At 42.7% G+C, this 18,996-nt stretch overlaps 1 protein-coding gene across 3 annotated transcripts in view; it reads left to right on the top strand.

Annotated features, from left to right (window-relative positions):
* The window catches only part of PRKCE (protein kinase C epsilon), a 442,256-nt gene that overhangs the window by 204,119 nt on the left and 219,141 nt on the right, over nucleotides 1-18,996 (top strand). For all 3 annotated transcript variants that reach the window (XM_040430321.1, XM_040430323.1, XM_040430324.1), the window contains 4 exons: nucleotides 3,379-3,538; nucleotides 10,165-10,199; nucleotides 14,129-14,214; nucleotides 16,255-16,384. In XM_040430321.1, the coding sequence (XP_040286255.1) occupies nucleotides 3,379-3,538; nucleotides 10,165-10,199; nucleotides 14,129-14,214; nucleotides 16,255-16,384 (411 nt within the window). The remainder of the gene's footprint in view (nucleotides 1-3,378; nucleotides 3,539-10,164; nucleotides 10,200-14,128; nucleotides 14,215-16,254; nucleotides 16,385-18,996) is intronic.

Consider the following 18,996-nt stretch of genomic DNA (forward strand, 5'->3'; position numbering starts at 1 on the left):
TTCCTTTGGTATGACGTGTGATGGCGACGGCTCGCTCAGGCTAGTAATGATGTTACGGACCTGCGTGTGTCAGAGGTTTATCATCGAATATTATCAGGGTGGTCGCTTCTCTTCTCAGTTGACTTTTACTGTCAGCAGGTACTTACTGCAGGATTTATTGTCGGGCACTTCTTACTGTGCTAGAATTGGCCGATTCATGCAGAAGGTCCCTCTCCTTGTGATATTTCTCCTTAGAATAATTCTATGCAGCCGGCATGGAGATGGATGACGGCCTGCGTTTTATCCCTCATTATAATGATACTCTGACCTTGGGGTCTACTTCACGCTCGTTGGTTTTTCTGTCCCGCTGATTATTATTGTAAATGATCAATATACCCTGAGACAGTACACGACATGATGTTCCCCCCGAGCGACCTGCCCTTGTACACTAAAGACAGAGTCTGCTGAAGGATTACAGCTCCAGCTACTCTTAAAGGGGAACTCTATACTTCATCCCATTGTTTAGCATGAAAATGTGGTTAGATGACTGGCCAGTTCTCTTTCAAAGAATTTAAGATATTATAGAGAGGCGTAAAGAAAGAAATATATTTGAAAGAAAGAAAGATATTTAAAAGAAATATATTAGATAGATAGATAGATATTGGATAAATAAATATTAGATAGATAGATTAAAAAAAATGCTAAGAGGCAGCACTCTCCAATATTGAAAAAAGAAACAGAAGTCCACATGGGTGAATAAACTTCTGTTTCTTTTTTCATTATTGGAGAGTGCTGCCTCTTTGCATTTTTTTACATTTTGGGTAATAGTCTAGTCCCCTTGGGCTTGCACCACAATTTGTCTCTTTTGTTTGCTCTGGTGCTGCCATTTTTCTATTTTTTTTTTATATATAGATAATAATAGACAGATACAGTAGATAGATAAAAAGATATTGAATAGCTAGATAATGAGATAGATTGATAAAAAGTTATTGAATAGATAGATAGTGATAGACCGATACAGTAGATAGATAGATAGATAGATAGATAGATATTGGTGTCACGGTGCGGAGTGGGGGAAACTCATACCCAGATAACCTAGGACCCTGAGTCGCCCTAATAATCCCTCACATAGGAGCAGGGGAGAGACGACCTGTTCTTCCACGACATGGAAGCACAGGAGTCTCCACCGACCTAGCAGCAAATACGGGAAAGAAAGAAAAGCCAAGTGGAACGGCAGGTAAGTATCCAATGGCAGGGATAACCACTGAACCAAGAACCCAGGAATGCATGGTAACTTACCTGTCGCAGCTGCTGGACGGCACAACAGAAGACCACACCAACGTGAACTGGAACCCATGCAAACGTACTGACATCCGAACACCATACCGGACTTAGTACGTACTGACACACATAGGAACCAGCACTCCAGTAACTCCGGAGGTTCAACGTACAGGAAAACGCCTTGCATTCATGCCGGACATAATACACCAACATAATACACCAACTGCCCAAACATGAAACAACAACAAGACGTACACGACACCCTGAACATAAACCCACACTAAACATCAACACAGGTAAGGTAGGGAACATGGAAGATACATAAGGAAGACATCGCTGGAGACATCGATGTCCCACTAGGTGGCCCTCAAGGACTGGACACAAACGACAGCTGAAGCACAACTGCCCCAGCCAGAGAGCCACAGGAGATAAAACCCTAGTGGCCACACCCAGCCAGGAAGTTAACCCCTCAAGCACCAGACAGGGGAGGAACCAGGAGAAGGGGGGAAAAGCACATACAAGCCGACATCAACGTGTTGCCCCTGGCAACCGGCATGCACGGCAACGTGTCACGCGCACAACACCGAAGCCGTGACAATTGGATAGATAGATAGATAAAAAGATATTGAATAGATAAATATTTGGTAGATAGAATAAATTTGCTTACCGAAATTTATCTTTCCTTGAGTCCAGAGGCAGCACATCTACTGTATCCCTTTGTGTGTGCTGCCTGAAGGATGATAAGATAGATAGAGGTGCAGGTCACAGCTGCCCCTTTAGTCTGGACAGCATTACAGATCATAGGGATGTCTCTTTCCTCCGGTCCTATTCTGACATATTCTGACCTATTTTATTCATTACAAGATACCTTTAAGTGGCAATACCATTAACACTTTTAGAATACATACATTTTTACTGTTCCAATTAGTGTTGAGCAAAGTGAAGTATCCGAAGCAGAATTCTGTTCAAAGTTTAGAAAAACTTAGATTCTAAATTGATCTGAAATCTCGTGCTTCGTGGTAAGGAATCCGTTTTCTTAAAGTAGCGGCTGCATGTGTTAGAAAGTGAAAAGAAGTGTAGAGGAGACAAGCATGGAAACGCTAGATCACTCATAATGCTATGCAACCAGCAAATCCGCAGATAGCCCTCTCCTTTGATATCACAGCCCTATAAAACCCTGATCCCGCACGGTCTCCGCCATTGTCCTGTGAGCTGAGCATAGGGAGAGACGTGGCAAGCGCTCATGCACTAGGGACAATGTTGCTGCAAACTCTTAACAGAGAGTGTAGGACAGTAATGGAGAGGGAGAGTGCACGGAGACTGCAGGGAGTGTGGAGATAGAGAGTAGGAGACTGCTGAACTACAGGATCTGCTACAATTTATAGCCGTGTACATAACTGTGCAGTGCACCAAGAGTCATAGCTAATCCATTCTGATAGCTGTAGAGTTACGGTGCATCAGTATTACAGGCAGGTCTAATTTATCGCCGTGTACATAAGTGTGCAGTGCACCAATATACGTAGTTAATCCGTTCTGTTAGCTGTAGAGAACTTTTAGGCAGAGTGGCCTGGGAATACCTGATTTATAGTGATTTGTGACAAATTAATTCATAACGAAATTAATGCAGAACTTCAACGAAGCTGCTGAATGGAATTTTTCGAACATTGCTCATCTATAGGCCCAATACATGTAAAATAAAAGAAACAAAACAAGTTTGCAAAGTCTCCAACTGCCTTGTGTCTACAGCGCTTATCCAGAACTATGTGTGTCTATGGCAGGCATGCTCAACCTGCGGCTCTCCAACTGTTGCAAAACTACAACTCCCAGCATGCCCGAACAGCCTACAGCTATCAGCCTACAGCAGGGCATTGTGGGAGTTGTAGTTTTACAACAGCTGGAGGGCCGCAGGTTGAGCATGCCTGCTCTATGGTAACAGACTGCAAACAGACCCAGTGCATCTGATCTTGCAGTCATACTCCCTTCCATCTGTCCTCTACACCTTGCAAGGGCACATTTTGTATGATAGCCGGGGACAGATGGCAGTACGGCCGCAGCACGTGACTCTGTTATGACGATGTATAATTTGACATTTATGTTTTTTTTTCCCTTTCTTTTCAGCTCCCAAAGAAAATGAAGAGCGAGTGTTCAGAGAGCGAGTGGGTCCCAGAAAACGTCAGGGAGCCGTACGACGTAGGGTTCATCAAGTAAACGGGCACAAGTTTATGGCAACCTACCTTAGACAACCTACGTATTGTTCACACTGCAGAGACTTTATATGGTAGGACGGGTTATATCTTATTCATTTTTGGTATGTCATCATTAGTGATGAGCAAAGTTATCAGAATTACTTAGTCACAAAGAGCATTTCTTTGTAATAAGTGGGCGCAATGACGAGGAACGGTGATTGCACAGCCCCCCCGTCATTGAACCCCCTTAAATGCTGCATTCATCACTGATCGCGGCATCTGAGATGAACATTAATGGCTTTCAGGGGTTAAGGCCTAGGTTTTTTACGGGCCGTTTTTTTTGTGTTCCGTATACGGTCCGTATACGGAACCATTCATTTCAATGGTTCCGCCAAAAAAACTGAATGTGTTCCGTATGCATTCCGTTTCCGTATTTCAGTTTTTCCGTTCCGTTGAAAGATAGAGCTTGTCCTATATTTGGCCGTAAATCACAGGTCGTGCCTCCATTCAAGTCAATAGGTCCGCAAAAAAAAACGGAACACATACGGAAATGCATCTGTATGTCTTCCGTTTCCGTTCCGTTTTTTCTGAACCATCTATTGAAAATGTTATGGCCAGCCCAATTTTTTCTATATAATTACTGTATACTGTACATGGCATACGGAAAAATGGAACGGAAAAACAGAAAGGAAACGGAAACACAACGGAACTCAAAAAAGGAACAACGGATCCGTGAAAAACGGACCGCAAAAAACAATAAAAGCCATACGGTCGTGTGAACTAGGCCTCAATCCAGTGGAAAAAATTATATTAAAAAAATACTCACCTTATCCACTTGATTGCATAGAGGCCGCTGCGGCCATCTTGATTGAAGAAGACATCATCACGCCAGCCAGAATGGTGATGTCATACATCACCGCGTGCTAAATTTCGTGCGGGATCTTCAACCAAGATGGCCACGGTGGCCTTTACGCGATCAAGTGGATGAGGTGAGTATACTCCCCCCCCCATTGTTACCACGAAACACGAGGAAATTTGGCTTCCCAGTTAATTTAATTTTCCCCGAAATTCGGATCGAAGTCCCCTTCGGATACTTCGATGCGTTCAACCCTAATTATCATCTTGTAGATCCACTTTATAGAATTAATTTTGTTTTGATCCCAGAAACACCTTGTAAGTAACTATTCCAGTTGCAGCAAGTTGTCCACTGGATAGAGGATAATTGTTAGCTCCGTGGGTGAGAGCCAGCAGTCCCATAGACTGAATGAAGCAGTAATGTGCATGCTCAGCCAGCACTCCATTCCAACAGGGCATACCGGTCCCCTATTTTCATGAATATTGGGGGCCCCAGCACCGGGCTAGCAGTTTTCCTTTATTTCCTATTGCCCCAACAATTATCTATTTAGTATTAATAAACAGCTAATAAAAATCATAGACATAAATAGAAGAATTCCTCTTTGGTAATTAAAAAAATATAAACCAATAAAAAAAAAGTTTTCTTAAAAACATTAGTTACAAAAAATGTGTGTAGAATAAAATATATGAAATAAAATAGAATAAAATATATTAAATAAACATAAAATATTAAAAAATTAGCTATTACCACAGCCATGATAATCTGTATGATACATTTCTAACATCATTTATCTGCCTGTAGCCATGGCGCTCGCTCCGCTGCTGAGCGGACACCATCTTTAAAGACCCAACATTCTCTGTACAGAAAGGGGTTAAAAGGGCTATCCCACAAGAAGTATTACAGTGCATTTCAAATGAAGCATAAGGCTGGGTTCACATCACGTTTTATGCCTCCGTTTGATGTATTCGTTAGAAAACAAAAAGGATAACAAAATGCAGCACATTGCAGTTCTTGTATCCTGCACAGTCCGGTAAAAAAACATATTCATTGTTTTTTTACAAAGTAATTCTATGGTGAACGGATGCCACTGTATGTCATCAGTCTGAGGCATCCGTTTAATGTATACGTTTTTAGCATACGTTAAACAGGTGGGAAAAACATGATATGAGCCCAGCCATATTTTTATGCACATTTTTCTCTCTGGTAGCGCCCCCTGCTTTTTCTCCCTCTGGTCCACCTTCTCCTGCATTCAGAGATGGACTCACATGCTCAGTAGCTTCTCTGCTCCCCGCTCAGCAATGCTGGTTTGGTGATCTCATAGAGAAAACAGGCATACGCTGTGTGGAATATTTTTATATTTTAAAAGTATGGGCATTTTTAGACACAGCAATGCCTATGATGTTTATTTTGTTGTTTATTTTTATTCTGGAGAAAAGGGGGTGATTTTAATTTTTTTTAAATATTTTTTTAAAACTTTATTTTTACTTAGCCTGCAAGCACCAGCCCGCGCATCCCGGTGCTTCCAGGCAGAGGATCACTTTGATCCTCCTGTCTTTGAAGTGACCACGTACCTCTGGCGCTGTAATTACAGCGCCAGAGGTACATGGCATACAAGGGCAGAGGATCTCATTGTTCCCCTGTCCTTGTTATGCCAAACATGTTATGCCGAAGGTGTTTAGCAAAAGGCAGAGGATCTATTTGATCTATTTGATCCTCTGTCTTTTAATGTGCCCGCAGCTGGACACATTTGCCCAGTTATCCGGGGGGCATTCGCTGGAATGTGCCTGCAGGAGGATTCAGCAGCTGGGGGGAAAGAACATTACTGGCCATACAATATATATACAGTGGATATAAAAAGTCTACACACCCCTGTTAAAATGTCAGGTTTCTGTGATGTAAAAAAAATGAGACAAAGATAAATCATTTCAGAACTTTTTCCACCTTTAATGTGACCTATAAACTGTACAACTCAATTGAAAAACAAACTGAAATCTTTTAGGTGGAGGGAAGAAAACAAAAAAACTAGAATATTGTGGTTGCATAAGTGTGCACACCCTCTTATAACTGGGGATGTAGCTGTGTTCAGAATTAAGCAATCACATTCAAAATCATGTTAAATAGGAGTCAGCATACACCTGCCATCATTTACAGTGCCTCTGATTAACCCCAAATAAAGTTCAGCTGCTCTAGTTGGTCTTTCCTGAAATCTTCTTGGTCGCATCCCACAGCAAAAGCCATGGTCCACAGAGAGCTTCCAAAGCATCAGAGGGATCTCATTGTTAAAAAGTATCAGTCAGGAGAAGGGTACAAAAGAATTTCCAAGGCATTAGATATACCATGGAACACAGTGAAGACAGTCATCATCAAGTGGAGAAAATATGGCACAACAGTGACATTACCAAGAACTGGACGTCCCTCCAAAATTGATGAAAAGACGAGAAGAAAACTGGTCTGGGAGGCTACCAAGAGGCCTACAGCAACATTAAAGGAGCTGCAGGAATATCTGGCAAGTACTGGCTGTGTGGTACATGTGACAACAATCTCCCGTATTCTTCATATGTCTGGGCTATGGGGTAGAGTGGCAAGACGAAAGCCTTTTCTTACAAAGAAAGACATCCAAGCCAGGCTACATTTTGCAAAAACACATCTGAAGTCTCCCAAAAGCATGTGGGAAAAGGTGTTATGGTCTGATAAAACCAAGGTTGAACTTTTTGGCCATAATTCCAAAATATGTTTGGCGCAAAAACAACACTGCGCATCACCAAAATAACACCATCCCCACAGTGAAGCATGGTGGTGGCAGCATCATGCTTTGGGGCTGTTTTTCTTCAGCTGGAACTGGGGCCTTAGTTAAGCTAGAGGGAATTATGAACAGTTCCAAATACCAGTCAATATTGGCACAAAACCTTCAGGCTTCTGCTAGAAAGCTGAACATGAAGAGGAACTTCATCTTTCAGCATGACAACGACCCAAAGCATACATCCAAATCAACAAAGGAATGGCTTCACCAGAAGAAGATTAAAGTTTTGGAATGGCCCAGCCAGAGCCCAGACCTGAATCCGATTGAAAATCTGTGGGGTGATCTGAAGAGGGCTGTGCACAGGAGATGCCCTCGCAATCTGACAGATTTGGGGTGTTTTTGCAAAGAAGAGTGGGCATGCTGATAGACTCATACCCAAAATGTGCCATGCTGATAGACTCATACCCAAAAAGACTGAGTGCTGTAATAAAACGTGCTTCAACAAAGTATTAGTTTAAGGGTGTGCACACTTATGCAACCATAATATTTTATTTTTATATTTTTCTTCCCTCTACCTAAAAGATTTCAGTTTGTTTTTCAATTGAGTTGTACAGTTTATAGGTCACATTAAAGGTGGAAAAAGTTCTGAAATGATTTATCTTTGTCTAATTTTTTTTATATCACAGAAACCTGACATTTTAACAGGGGTGTGTAGCCTTTTTATATCCAGTGTGTATATATATATATTTATACACATCAGGGGCATACATAAACATACACTCCAACACAAGGATACCTATTGGGGGATATATATACACATCTGGCACTTCCCTCTACACTTTTAATATATTGTAATACCGTTAAAGGGAATCTGTCACCTGGAAATATTAAAGCAAACACGTATGTCCTTACAGCACTTCAGACCTTCTTTCCATATGTTTTCTTTTTCCTTGGAGCTCGCTTTTATATCTTCATAAAAATCCACTTTTATACTTATGCTAACGAGGCATTGAGGTGCCCAGAGGGGCGTTATTTTCATTTAAAAGGTACCCAGGAACGCCCTCCATCGAGTGCCCAGGCCTGCTCCCCCCTACAGAGCCCAATCATGCCTCTCTCTTTCCGCTCATACACTACACCCCCAGCTTTGCCATTGCCGTCACCCTTACCCCCCCGCAAGCTACGTCACTAGTAGCCGATAACCCTACCCACCGTTTCGCTTCAACTTCACCAACAGGCGCAGTGCCAAACAGTGCCGGTGCCTGCTCTCTTCCAGTTTAAGGGTCCATTGACACGTCCGCAAGTGTTTCCCGGTCGTCAAATTGCCAGGCACTTTAATGCCTTTTCTTGTCCGTGTCTGCAGACAAGAATAGGACATGTTCTATTTTTTTGCGGAAACAGAAGTGCGGATGCGGACAGCACACTGTGTTCTGTCCGCATCTTTTCCGGCTCAATTGAAAATGAATGGGTCCGCACCCATTCCACAAAATTGCGGAACGGATGCAGACCCATTCATGCAGTAGTGTGAATAGACCCTTACTGAGGGCATCAGCCTTAACTGTTTCACTGGGCATGCGCCGAAAACGTCACTGGGCTCGGCGCATGCCCAGTGAAACTGTTGAGGCTGATGCCCTCAGTTAAACTGGAAGAGCGCAGGTGTTGGCACTGTGGGGGGAGCAGGCCTGGGCACTCGATGGAAGGCATTCCTGGGCACCTTTTGAATGAAAATAATGCCCCTCTGGGCACCTTAATGCCTCGTTTGCATAAGGATAGAAGTGGATTTTTATAAAGATATAAAACGAGCTTCAAGGAAAAAGAAAACTTATGGATGAAGGTCTGAAGTGCTGTGAGGACGTTTCCTTTAAGGCTGAGTTCACACGAGCGTGTCCGGATAAGGTCCGGATGCGTTGCGGCAAACCCGCGCGAGTAGGTATCCAATTGCAGTCAGTTTTGACTGCGATTGCGTTCCGTTGTTCAGTTTTTATCGCACAGGTGCAATGCGTTTTGCACGCGCGTGATAAAAAACTGACTGTGGTACCCAGACCCGCACTTCTTCACAGAAGTTCAGGTTTGGGTTCGGTGTTGTGTAGATGTTCTTATTTTCCCTTATAACATGGTTATAAGGGAAAATAATAGCATTCTTTAATACAGAATGCTTAGTAGGTGGTCAATTGAGGGTTAAAAAATAAAAAATAATTAACTCACCTTCTCCTCTTGATCGCGTGGCTGCCGGTCTCTTCTTACTTCTTTAATCATGAGCTGCCGGCTAAAGGACCTTTGGTGACGTCAGATAACATGGTCCAATCACATGGTCCATGGTGATGGATCATCTGATTGGACCATGTGATCTGACGTCACCACAGGTCCTTTAGCCGGCAGTCATAATTAAAGAAGTAAGAAGAGACCGGCAGCTACGCGATCAAGAGGAGAAGGTGAGTTAATTTAATTTAATTTTTTAACCCTCAATTGATCACCTACTAAGCATTGTGTATTAAAGAATGCTATTATTTTCCCTTATAACCATGTTATAAGGGAAAATAATACAGTGAATAGATTGTCATCTTAGCAACCATGCGTGAAAATAGCACCGCATCCGCACTTGATTGCGGATGCTTGCGATTTGCACTCAGCCCCGCTCACTTCTATGGGGCCTGCGTTGCGTGATAATCGCACAATATAGAGAATGCTGCGATTTTCACGCAACGCATAAGTGATACGTGAAAATCACAGCTCATGTGCACAGCCCCATAGAAATGAATGGGTCCAGATTCAGTGCGGGTGCAATGCGTTCACCTCCCGCATTGCCCCTGCGCGGAAATCTCGCTCGTGTGAACTCAGCCTAATATTGATTATCCAGGTGACATTCCCTTTAAGTGGCAGTGTGTGGTTTTGTGTACAAAGTACATTGCTGTGAACACGTGAGATATTTTACAGTTTTGTTATTCATTTTGTATTTATAAAATAGTTTTCATCAATTTTGTAGTAAAAAAAGAACGTTTGTATCACAGAATATAGAAATGTATCTCTCATCTCCTTATACAGCTGTAACCTGGGGTCTTTGATCCGAAAAGCACTGCATTATTTTGACATTGTGCTAATATGTATATTTTTTTTCTTATTTGCAGGGGCGTTATAGGGAAACAGGGTTACCAATGTCAAGGTAGGAGTATAGAAATCAGAAGTATGATTTATCATCTGTCTGTCTGTACCCGTCTGTCCGTCCATCTCTCTAAGTATGCAGAATAGAAGAAAGACAAATATCCTTCCTGACTACACGTACATCGCAGTGAAGCAGAGAGTCCATCAGATGTGAAAGGATCAGATGAGTATATTTCCTCCGATACAGATCTAGTATTTCATAGGAATATAGTTATTGTGGATTCAGTGAAGTGAAAATTCTGAAGGGTTCATAAGCTTTCAAGCACCACTGTATCTATCTACATATACTCTCTATCTGTCTGTCTGTCTATATCTATCTATCTATCTATCTATCTATCTATCTATCTATCTATATCTATCTCTATCTCATATCTATCTATCTATCTATCTATCTATCTATCTATCTATCTATCTATATCTATCTCTATCTCTATCTCATATCTATCTATCTATCTATCTATCTATTTATCTCTATCTATCTATCTATCTATCTATCTATCTATCCATCCTGTGTAAGAATAGGGAGTTGCTCTCTGGGAAGTCTTGCTTCATCTTTGTAAACTTGCTCCGGTTTGACATGAGAACAGGGTGGAAAATGTTTGTGTCTGCCAGTTTTTATCTCTCATGCTCCGTATTGGGTATCTTATCTCCACCCGGTCTGCCTGTCTGTGGCCTTTATTTATTAGGTTATGTTTTTATCTGTTTAGTATTAAGAGCTGCCAGGTTCAGCCTAGAATTAGTCTCTGGCAGAAGGTATATTCACTGTTGCTGCACGTGATCTCCAGATAGATAGATAATAGACATAAATAGATAGATAGATACCATATTTTTCACCCCATAAGACGCATTTCCCTCCCCCCCCAAAAGTGGGGGGAAAATTCCCCTGCATCTTATGGGGCGAATACTAATGAGCGCTTCAATTATGGAAGCGCCCATTAGTACCGGAGGACCAGGAAGCGGTGAAGGCGCTGTGCGCGCCAGTTCACAGCATAGCCGGTGGCAGGAAGAAGAAGATCGCGGGCGGTGAGAAGCGACGGCGTCCAGGAGCAGGAGAGGTAAGTGTTTTTTTTATTTTATAAAACATGAGGCTGCTTGGGGCTGATCTGATTTGGGGGGGGGGGGGGGGGCTGCAATGGGAGTGATGAGAAGCATAATGGGGGCTGATAAGAGGCATAAGGACTGATATGGGGGCCAATAAGAGGCATGGGGGCTGATGAAAGGCATGGGGCTCTTATCTGAGGTCTGAATGGGGGTCATTTAAATTGGGGGTCTGATCTGAGATCTTATTAACATTAGGGGTCTGATTGGGGCTGTCAGACTAACATTGTCCTCCTCTAAAACCTCTGCGTCTTATAGGGCGAAAAATACAGTAGGTAAATTGCTAAAGGGGTAATAAAAGGGTCCCACATCTTTTTCCTACGTTGGAGTGCTGCCTCATCATTTCTATCTTAGATAGATGGATGGATAGATAGATAGATAGATAGATAGATAATAGATAGATAGATAATAGATAGATAGATAATAGATAGATAGATAGATAATAGATAGATAGATAATAGATAGATAGATAGATAGATAGATAGATAGATAGATAATAGATAGATAGATAGATAGATAGATAGATAGATAGGAGATAGATGATAGATAGATAGATAGATATGATAGATAGATAATAGATAGGAGATAGATATGAGATAGATAGATAGATAGATAGATAGATAGATAGATAGATAGATAGATAGATATGATAGAGATAGATGGATGGATGGATAGATAGATGGATATGTAGATAGGAGATAGATAGATAGATAGATAGATAGGAGATAGATATGTAGATAGATAGATAGATAGATAGATAGATAGATAGATAGATAGATGATAGATAGATAGATAGATAGATAGATATGTAGATAGATAGATAGATAGATAGATAGATAGATAGATAGATATGTAGATAGATAGATAGATAGATAGATAGATAATAGATAGATAATAGATATATAGATAGATAGATATGTAGATAGATAGATAGATGATAGATAGATAGATAGATAGATAATAGATAGATAGATAATAGATAGATAGATAGATGATAGATAGATAGATAATAGATAGATAGATAGATAATAGATTGATAGATAGATAGATAGATGTGTAGATAGGAGATAGATATGTAGATAGATAGATAGATGATAGATAGATAGATGATAGATAGATAGATGATAGATAGATGATAGATATGTAGATAGATAGATATATAGATAGATAGATAGATAGATAGATAGATAGATAGATAGATAGATAGGAGATAGATAGATATGTAGATAGAGACAGTGGTTCTTGAAAGTTTGCGAACCCTTCAGAATTTCTGCATTGTGATATCCTGTGCTCTGGGAACTTATCACTTCACTGAATCCACAATAACTATATTCCTATGAAATACTACATCTGTATCTGAGGAAATATACTCATCTGATCCTTTCAGATCTGATGGATTCTCCTCTACTTCATTGTCATCTTCTGTCAGAAAGGCTTTAGGGTAGACATTCGTCTTTCTTCTAGAGGAGATCATTGTTTGGATCTCTGAAGGGAAAATCACTAGCGATATGCCCCCAATGTCCAAGATGGGAATACCACTTTAAGGTTATGTTCACATTAGAACGGTGTATCCGACGCAGATCCGTTCAGACCTGACAGGAAGACCAGGGCTGCATACAGCTCTGTTCTTCTAATCAAAATGTCAAAAATGGAGCCCGACATACCGTATTCTAAGGCTACTTTCACACTCACGTTTTTGGCTTTCCGTTTCTGCGATCCATTCAGGGCTCTCACAAGCGGTCCAAAACGAATCAGTTTTGCTCTAATACATTCTGAATGGAAAAGAATCCGCTCAGAATGCGTCAGTTTGCCTCCGGCGTTTTGCTGTTCGCTTGACGAAACTGAGCCAAACGGATTCGTCCTGGCACACAATATCAGTCAATGGGGACGTTTTCTCTGACACAATCTGGCACAATAGAAAACGGATCCGTCCCCCATTGACTTTTAATGGTGTTTAAGACGGATCCGTCTTGGCAATGTTAAAGATAATACAAATGGATCCGTTCATGACAGATACATGCGGTTGTATTATTGTAATGGAAGCGTCTTTGCAGATCCATGACGCAAAAACCACTAGTGTGAAAGTAGTCAGTGAGGTCCATCGTGGGCTGTTAGCAATGTCTTGTGACGGATCCACAACTGCAATGTGATTTTCACCATAAACAGAAATCATGGCACATGTGTGAACAGAGCCTAAGGGGGGTATTTACACCCACAGATTATCGGACAGATTTTCTGACCAATCATTGGTCAGATGGACGGTTAAACACACAGATCTTTTGTTATACACACCGACTATTAGGCCTCTTTCACATGAGCGTGACGGAGCGTTCAGTGAAACTCGCACCATTTTGTAAGCAAGTTCAGTCAGTTTTGTCTGCGCGGGTGCAATGCATTTTGATGCGTTTTTCACGAGCGTGATAAAAAAACGGAAGGTTTACAAACAACATCTCTTAGCAACCGTCAGTGAAAAACGCATTGCATCCGCACTTGTTTCCGGATACAATGCGTTTTTCATTGAAGCCCCATTGACTTCTATGGGGCCAGGACTGCGTGAAAAACGGAGAATATAGAACATGCTGCGTTTTTCAGACAAAGCAGAACTGATGCGTGAAAAAAAAAACACGTATGTACACAGACCCATTGAAATGAATGGGTCAGGATTCAGTGCGGGTGCTATGCGTTCACGTCACACATTGCACCTGCGCGGAAATCTCGCTCGTGTGAAAGGGGCCTTAGTCTGATTGGACAGAAATTGGTCAGATAATCTGTTGGACTTTAGAATGTCATTTTGGTCGAGCAGATCATGATTTTCTTGTTCCTTGTTTGCAGTTTGCACTTGCGTAGTTCACAAGAGATGCCACGAGCTTATCATAACGAAGTGCGCCGGTCTGAAGAAGCAGGAAACTCCTGACGAGGTAAATGTCCAGATTCACAACGTTCCAGCTTTATTGGAGAATATCTCCAGCATGGCGCCTCCTCTGCCTTATGGGCCGTCATTCTTCTGTTGTTTGTGGGATGGTGGTTAAAAGATTCTTGATAGAAAGCACCTCATGGACCAGACTGATTGTGCACAATGGGCCTCCAGTTATGATGCCATAATCGGGGCCCGTTACTTGTTTTCTCTTCCATACCCGGTGGTGTACTTTCTAGGCCCAGGGAGGTCCTGCGCTGAACTCTTTCCTTTTTTCCAACATGAAAACACTGCATTTTGTATGCAGCCGCCACTAGAGGGAGCTCCGTGCAGACATTTATACAGCTTCCATGACAGTCAGTGGTAACTGTAAAAATTCCTATGCACTGATCTCCACCTATACAGTGGATGGAAGGCTCTGTCCAGTGTGTGGTTTGCAGTACTGGCGTACTGCAGCTCGGCTTTCGTTCTCTTGAATGGGAACTGAACTGCCGTACCGAGCAGAGCCTTAAGGCCTCCCGCACACAAACGTGTGCTGCCCGTTGGCGTATTGCGGACCGCATTTGGGGATCCGCAATATACGGGCGCTGTTCTGTGGGCATTTCGCATCACGGAGGCAGACCCATTCACTTTAATAGGTCCGCAAATCCAGAGATGCTGAATGGTGCGGAACGGAAACCTACGGAGTGCTTCCGTGGGGTTTCGGCCCATACTTCTGTTCCGCAAAAAGATAGAACGTGTCCTATCTTTATGTGGAAACGGCCGGATCGCGGACCCATTAAAGTAAATGGGTCCGCGATCTGCTGCGGCTGCCCCATGGTCAGTGTTCGTGCATTGCGGCCCGCATTTTGCGGGTCGCAGTATGGCTATGGGGCTCACACGTTCTTGTGCAGGAGGCCTCACTCAGTGGACCAAACCTTATGATACCAGCTTCCACTGTATAATTTTCAGGATGATAGCTGCCCAAAACAGCCGATTGGTGAGGGTACCGCTTACCAGACCCCAATCAATCTGATATTGATGACTTATCCCGAGTATAGATGAAGAAAAGCTAATTGACGGCAGCATCTCCAGAAGTGAAATTTATTTACAGTGGGTCCATGGAAAACGTGTGCAAAAATCGCCCATAAGGTGCAACGTCAAGTAAATGCTTGATAAAGGCTACTTCTTAGCCGAGACGTTGCACCTTATTGCCGATTTTTTTCACATGTTTTTCATGGACCCACTGTAAATAGATTTCACTTCTGGAGATGCTGCCGTGAATTTGCTTTTCTTCCTTGATCGGAGGACCAAAGTGGATCTGAGGTCGTGATGGGCTGATGCATTCCAGTTTATGTCTCTGCGGTATTGAGTGCTGCTCTGAATATTGTTATCCTGAGTATAGGTCATCAATAGCTAAGTACAGGAAAACCCCTTTAAGGTAGCCAAAGATTTGACACAATATTTAGTGCTACCAGAGCTTGTCTAAAGAGATTGTTGTATAGGATTAAAAAAAAACATGGCTGCTTCCTTACATAAACAGTGCCACAGTTTCTCATGGGTTGTAGCTGGTATTGCAGGTCAGCTGCATTGAGATGAATGGAGAAGATGTGCAATACCACCTACAACCTGTGGACAGGTGTGGCGCTGTTTATGGAAGAAACAATACCTTTTCCGAGATATTTTTACCAATGACCTATCCTATGTGTGTGCACTGTTGGCTCCCATTAAACAGTCACACTGGACATGCTGCTATCTACCACTATCCTCAGGATAGGTCATCGGTATCTGATCGGTAAGGTTCCCACACCCGGGACCCCCGCCGATTAGCTGTTAGAGAAAGCATCGGCACTAGCAGGAGCACCGCTGCCTTCTCAAAACAACTGATCAGCGGGGTCCCAGCTGTTGGACCCCCACCGATCAGATACTGATGCCCTATCCAGAGGATTGTTCCATCCTGTCTCAGATCATTGCTGGATGTAACTTCCCGATGTGTTTTTAGGAGATATTTGTCAAAAAAAGAATGTTTTGGGGTTATTTTTTATTTTTTGTCTCCTTTTCGCAGGTCGGCTCCCAACGTTTTAGTGTCAATATGCCCCACAAATTTAGCATCCACAACTACAAAGTCCCTACGTTTTGTGATCACTGTGGTTCATTACTATGGGGTCTCATGAGGCAAGGTTTACAATGCAAAGGTGAGCCATGTTTATCAAACCGGAGAGGAAATCCCGCCTCTCTACCTATAGCAACCAATCAGAGCTCAGCTTACATGTCTTACTGCTGTGACAAAAGGAAAGCCGCACTGTGATTGGTTGCTATGGGTTACGAGGCCTGATTTTTCTCTTACACACTTTTCTGTCTCTTCCAGTGTTGGGCAATGGTTGTCAATCGGAATAATGAATCTGACTTTAAATTTGTTGCCCTGTGAATAAATATTACATTTCTCTGTTAGATTATATAATACATATACATTTTCAGTCTGAATAATTTAAATAAAAAATGCTCCTGTGTGTAGATATGGTTGTTATTCACTAGATATGATGCCCCCTGATGTTCTTTTGATTCTCTCTCAGAACTTTCACCTAATTGTGTTAGGCCTCATGCACAAGGCTGTTGTTTTGGTCCGCATCAGATGCGGACCCATTCACTTCAATGGGGCCGCAAAAGATGTGGACAGCACTCCGTGTGCTGTCCGCATCCATTGCTCCGTTCCGTGCCCGTTTTGCGGACAAGAATAGGCAGTTATATCAATGGCTGTCCGTGCCGTTCCGCAAATTGCGGAATGCACACGGACGCCATCCGTGTTTTGCGAATCCGAAATTTGCGGACCGCAAAACACACTACAGCCGTGTGGATGTAGCCTTAAATGGAGTTTGTCACCAGGAAAATCACTGATAAATCTCCCCCATTGTGCCTGGTTTTATCAAACTGGTGTAAAGGAAAACTGGCTGAGTTGCCCATAGCAACCAATCAGATTCCACCTTTCATTTTCCAAAGGAGCTCTGAAAAATGAAAGGTGGAATCTGATTGGTAGCTATGGGCAACTAAGCCAGTTCTCCTTTACACCTGTTTTGATAAATCTACCCCAATGCCTTTGTAGGGCAAGCTCAGGTGAATGAGCAGGTAAGTGCACCGAGGGCAGGCCCAAGCCACCCTGTGCACCCTTGTTCCTCCTGCTTCTTCTCCTTTTTGATTGACAGGACCAGGTTCAGGCATAGTCATCTCGTCTGGCCAGAGGAAGCAGGAACCTGCTTCTGGAGATCTCTTCCATAAAACAGTGCATTCGACTGAACATTAAAAATATTATTGTTAGCCCAAAATGAGTCAAGGGGACACTCCAACTTCTGAAAGGAGCGATTCTGCCTTAAAAAGTATAGTTTTGCTGCTATAGAGACACTGACAAGGTTTTAATGCCTTGCATTCAATCACTGTGAAAGGAAATTTCAAGTACGTCTAGGTATCTAAAAAGCCCAAAAACTTCTCTGCTGTTTTTCTCTTCCAGATGTTTTTTTTCTCATGATTTACTATTTTCAGCATACTGTACAAAATGTCATCTATTCTTTATTATAAAAAATAATAATCATGACTTGCCACTAGAGGGCAGTATCGTAATAGAGGTGAAGCTGTGGCTTCCAGTAGATTTCGGTGTGATTGGACTTTTCACCATACCCTTTAGGTTTCTGTTGGCAGACTGTATTTAGTGAGGTCTTACGTTTCCTTCAGAGATAAGTTTCGCTATAGAGGACTGGCATCTGCTTATCTATTTATTGAAGTAACATGCTCCAAATTAAACCTTCGGCCTCATGCACAGGGCCATTACCCGGCCATTCCGTGCATTGGGGGCAGCAATTTGCAGTCCCCAATGCACGGGTACCATCCGTGCAGCTGCCGCAGACGGATCCAGACCCATTCCACTTGAATGGGTCCGTGATCCGGTCGCACCACCAAAAAATAGAACATGTTCTAATTTTTTTTTTTGCAGTGCGGAGGCACGGAGAGAAACCCCACAAAAGCACTCTGTAGTGCTTCCGTGGGGTTCCGTGCCTCCGTTCCGCACCGCTCTTTCTGGATTGTGGACCCATTCAAGTGAATAGGTCCACATCTGTGATGCGGTGTGCACACGAACGGGTGCCCGTATATTGAAGACCCAATGTTTGCAGGCCGCAATACGGGCCCAGCCTGTGCATGAGGCCTTAAAGGGATATTTCCGCCATAGGCAATTAAGGCTACTTTCACACTCGCGTTTTGGGTGGATCCATCATGGATCTGCAAAAACGGATCCGTTACAATAATACAACCGCATGCATCCGTCATGAACAGATCCGTTTGTATTATCTGTAACATAGCCAAGACGGATCCGTCATGAACTCCATTGAAAGTCCATGGGGGACGGATCCGTTTTCTATTGTGCCAGATTGTGTCAGTTAAAACGGATCCGTCCCCATTGACTTACATTGGGTGCCAGGACGGATCTGTTTGGCTCAGTTTCGTCAGGCGGACAGCAAAACGCTGCAGGCAGCATTTTGGTGTCGGCCTCCAGAGCGGAATAGAGACGGAACGGAGGCAAAACTGACGCATTCTGAGCGGATACTTTACCATTCAGAATGCATTAGGGCAAAACCGATCCGTTTTGGACCGCTTGAGAGAACCCTGAATGTATCTTAGAAACGGAAAGCCAAAACGCCAGTGCGAAAGTAGTCTAATGTGTCAGCCGCCCCACCACTTAAAATTATGGAATTACTAATGGTGCGACATCTGGGGCATATTTTGTAGCTTTGGAATAATTGCCAGTAGCGGGAATACCCCC

The sequence above is a fragment of the Bufo bufo genome, chromosome 4 (assembly GCF_905171765.1).
Source record: "Bufo bufo chromosome 4, aBufBuf1.1, whole genome shotgun sequence".
Taxonomy (NCBI): domain Eukaryota; kingdom Metazoa; phylum Chordata; class Amphibia; order Anura; family Bufonidae; genus Bufo; species Bufo bufo.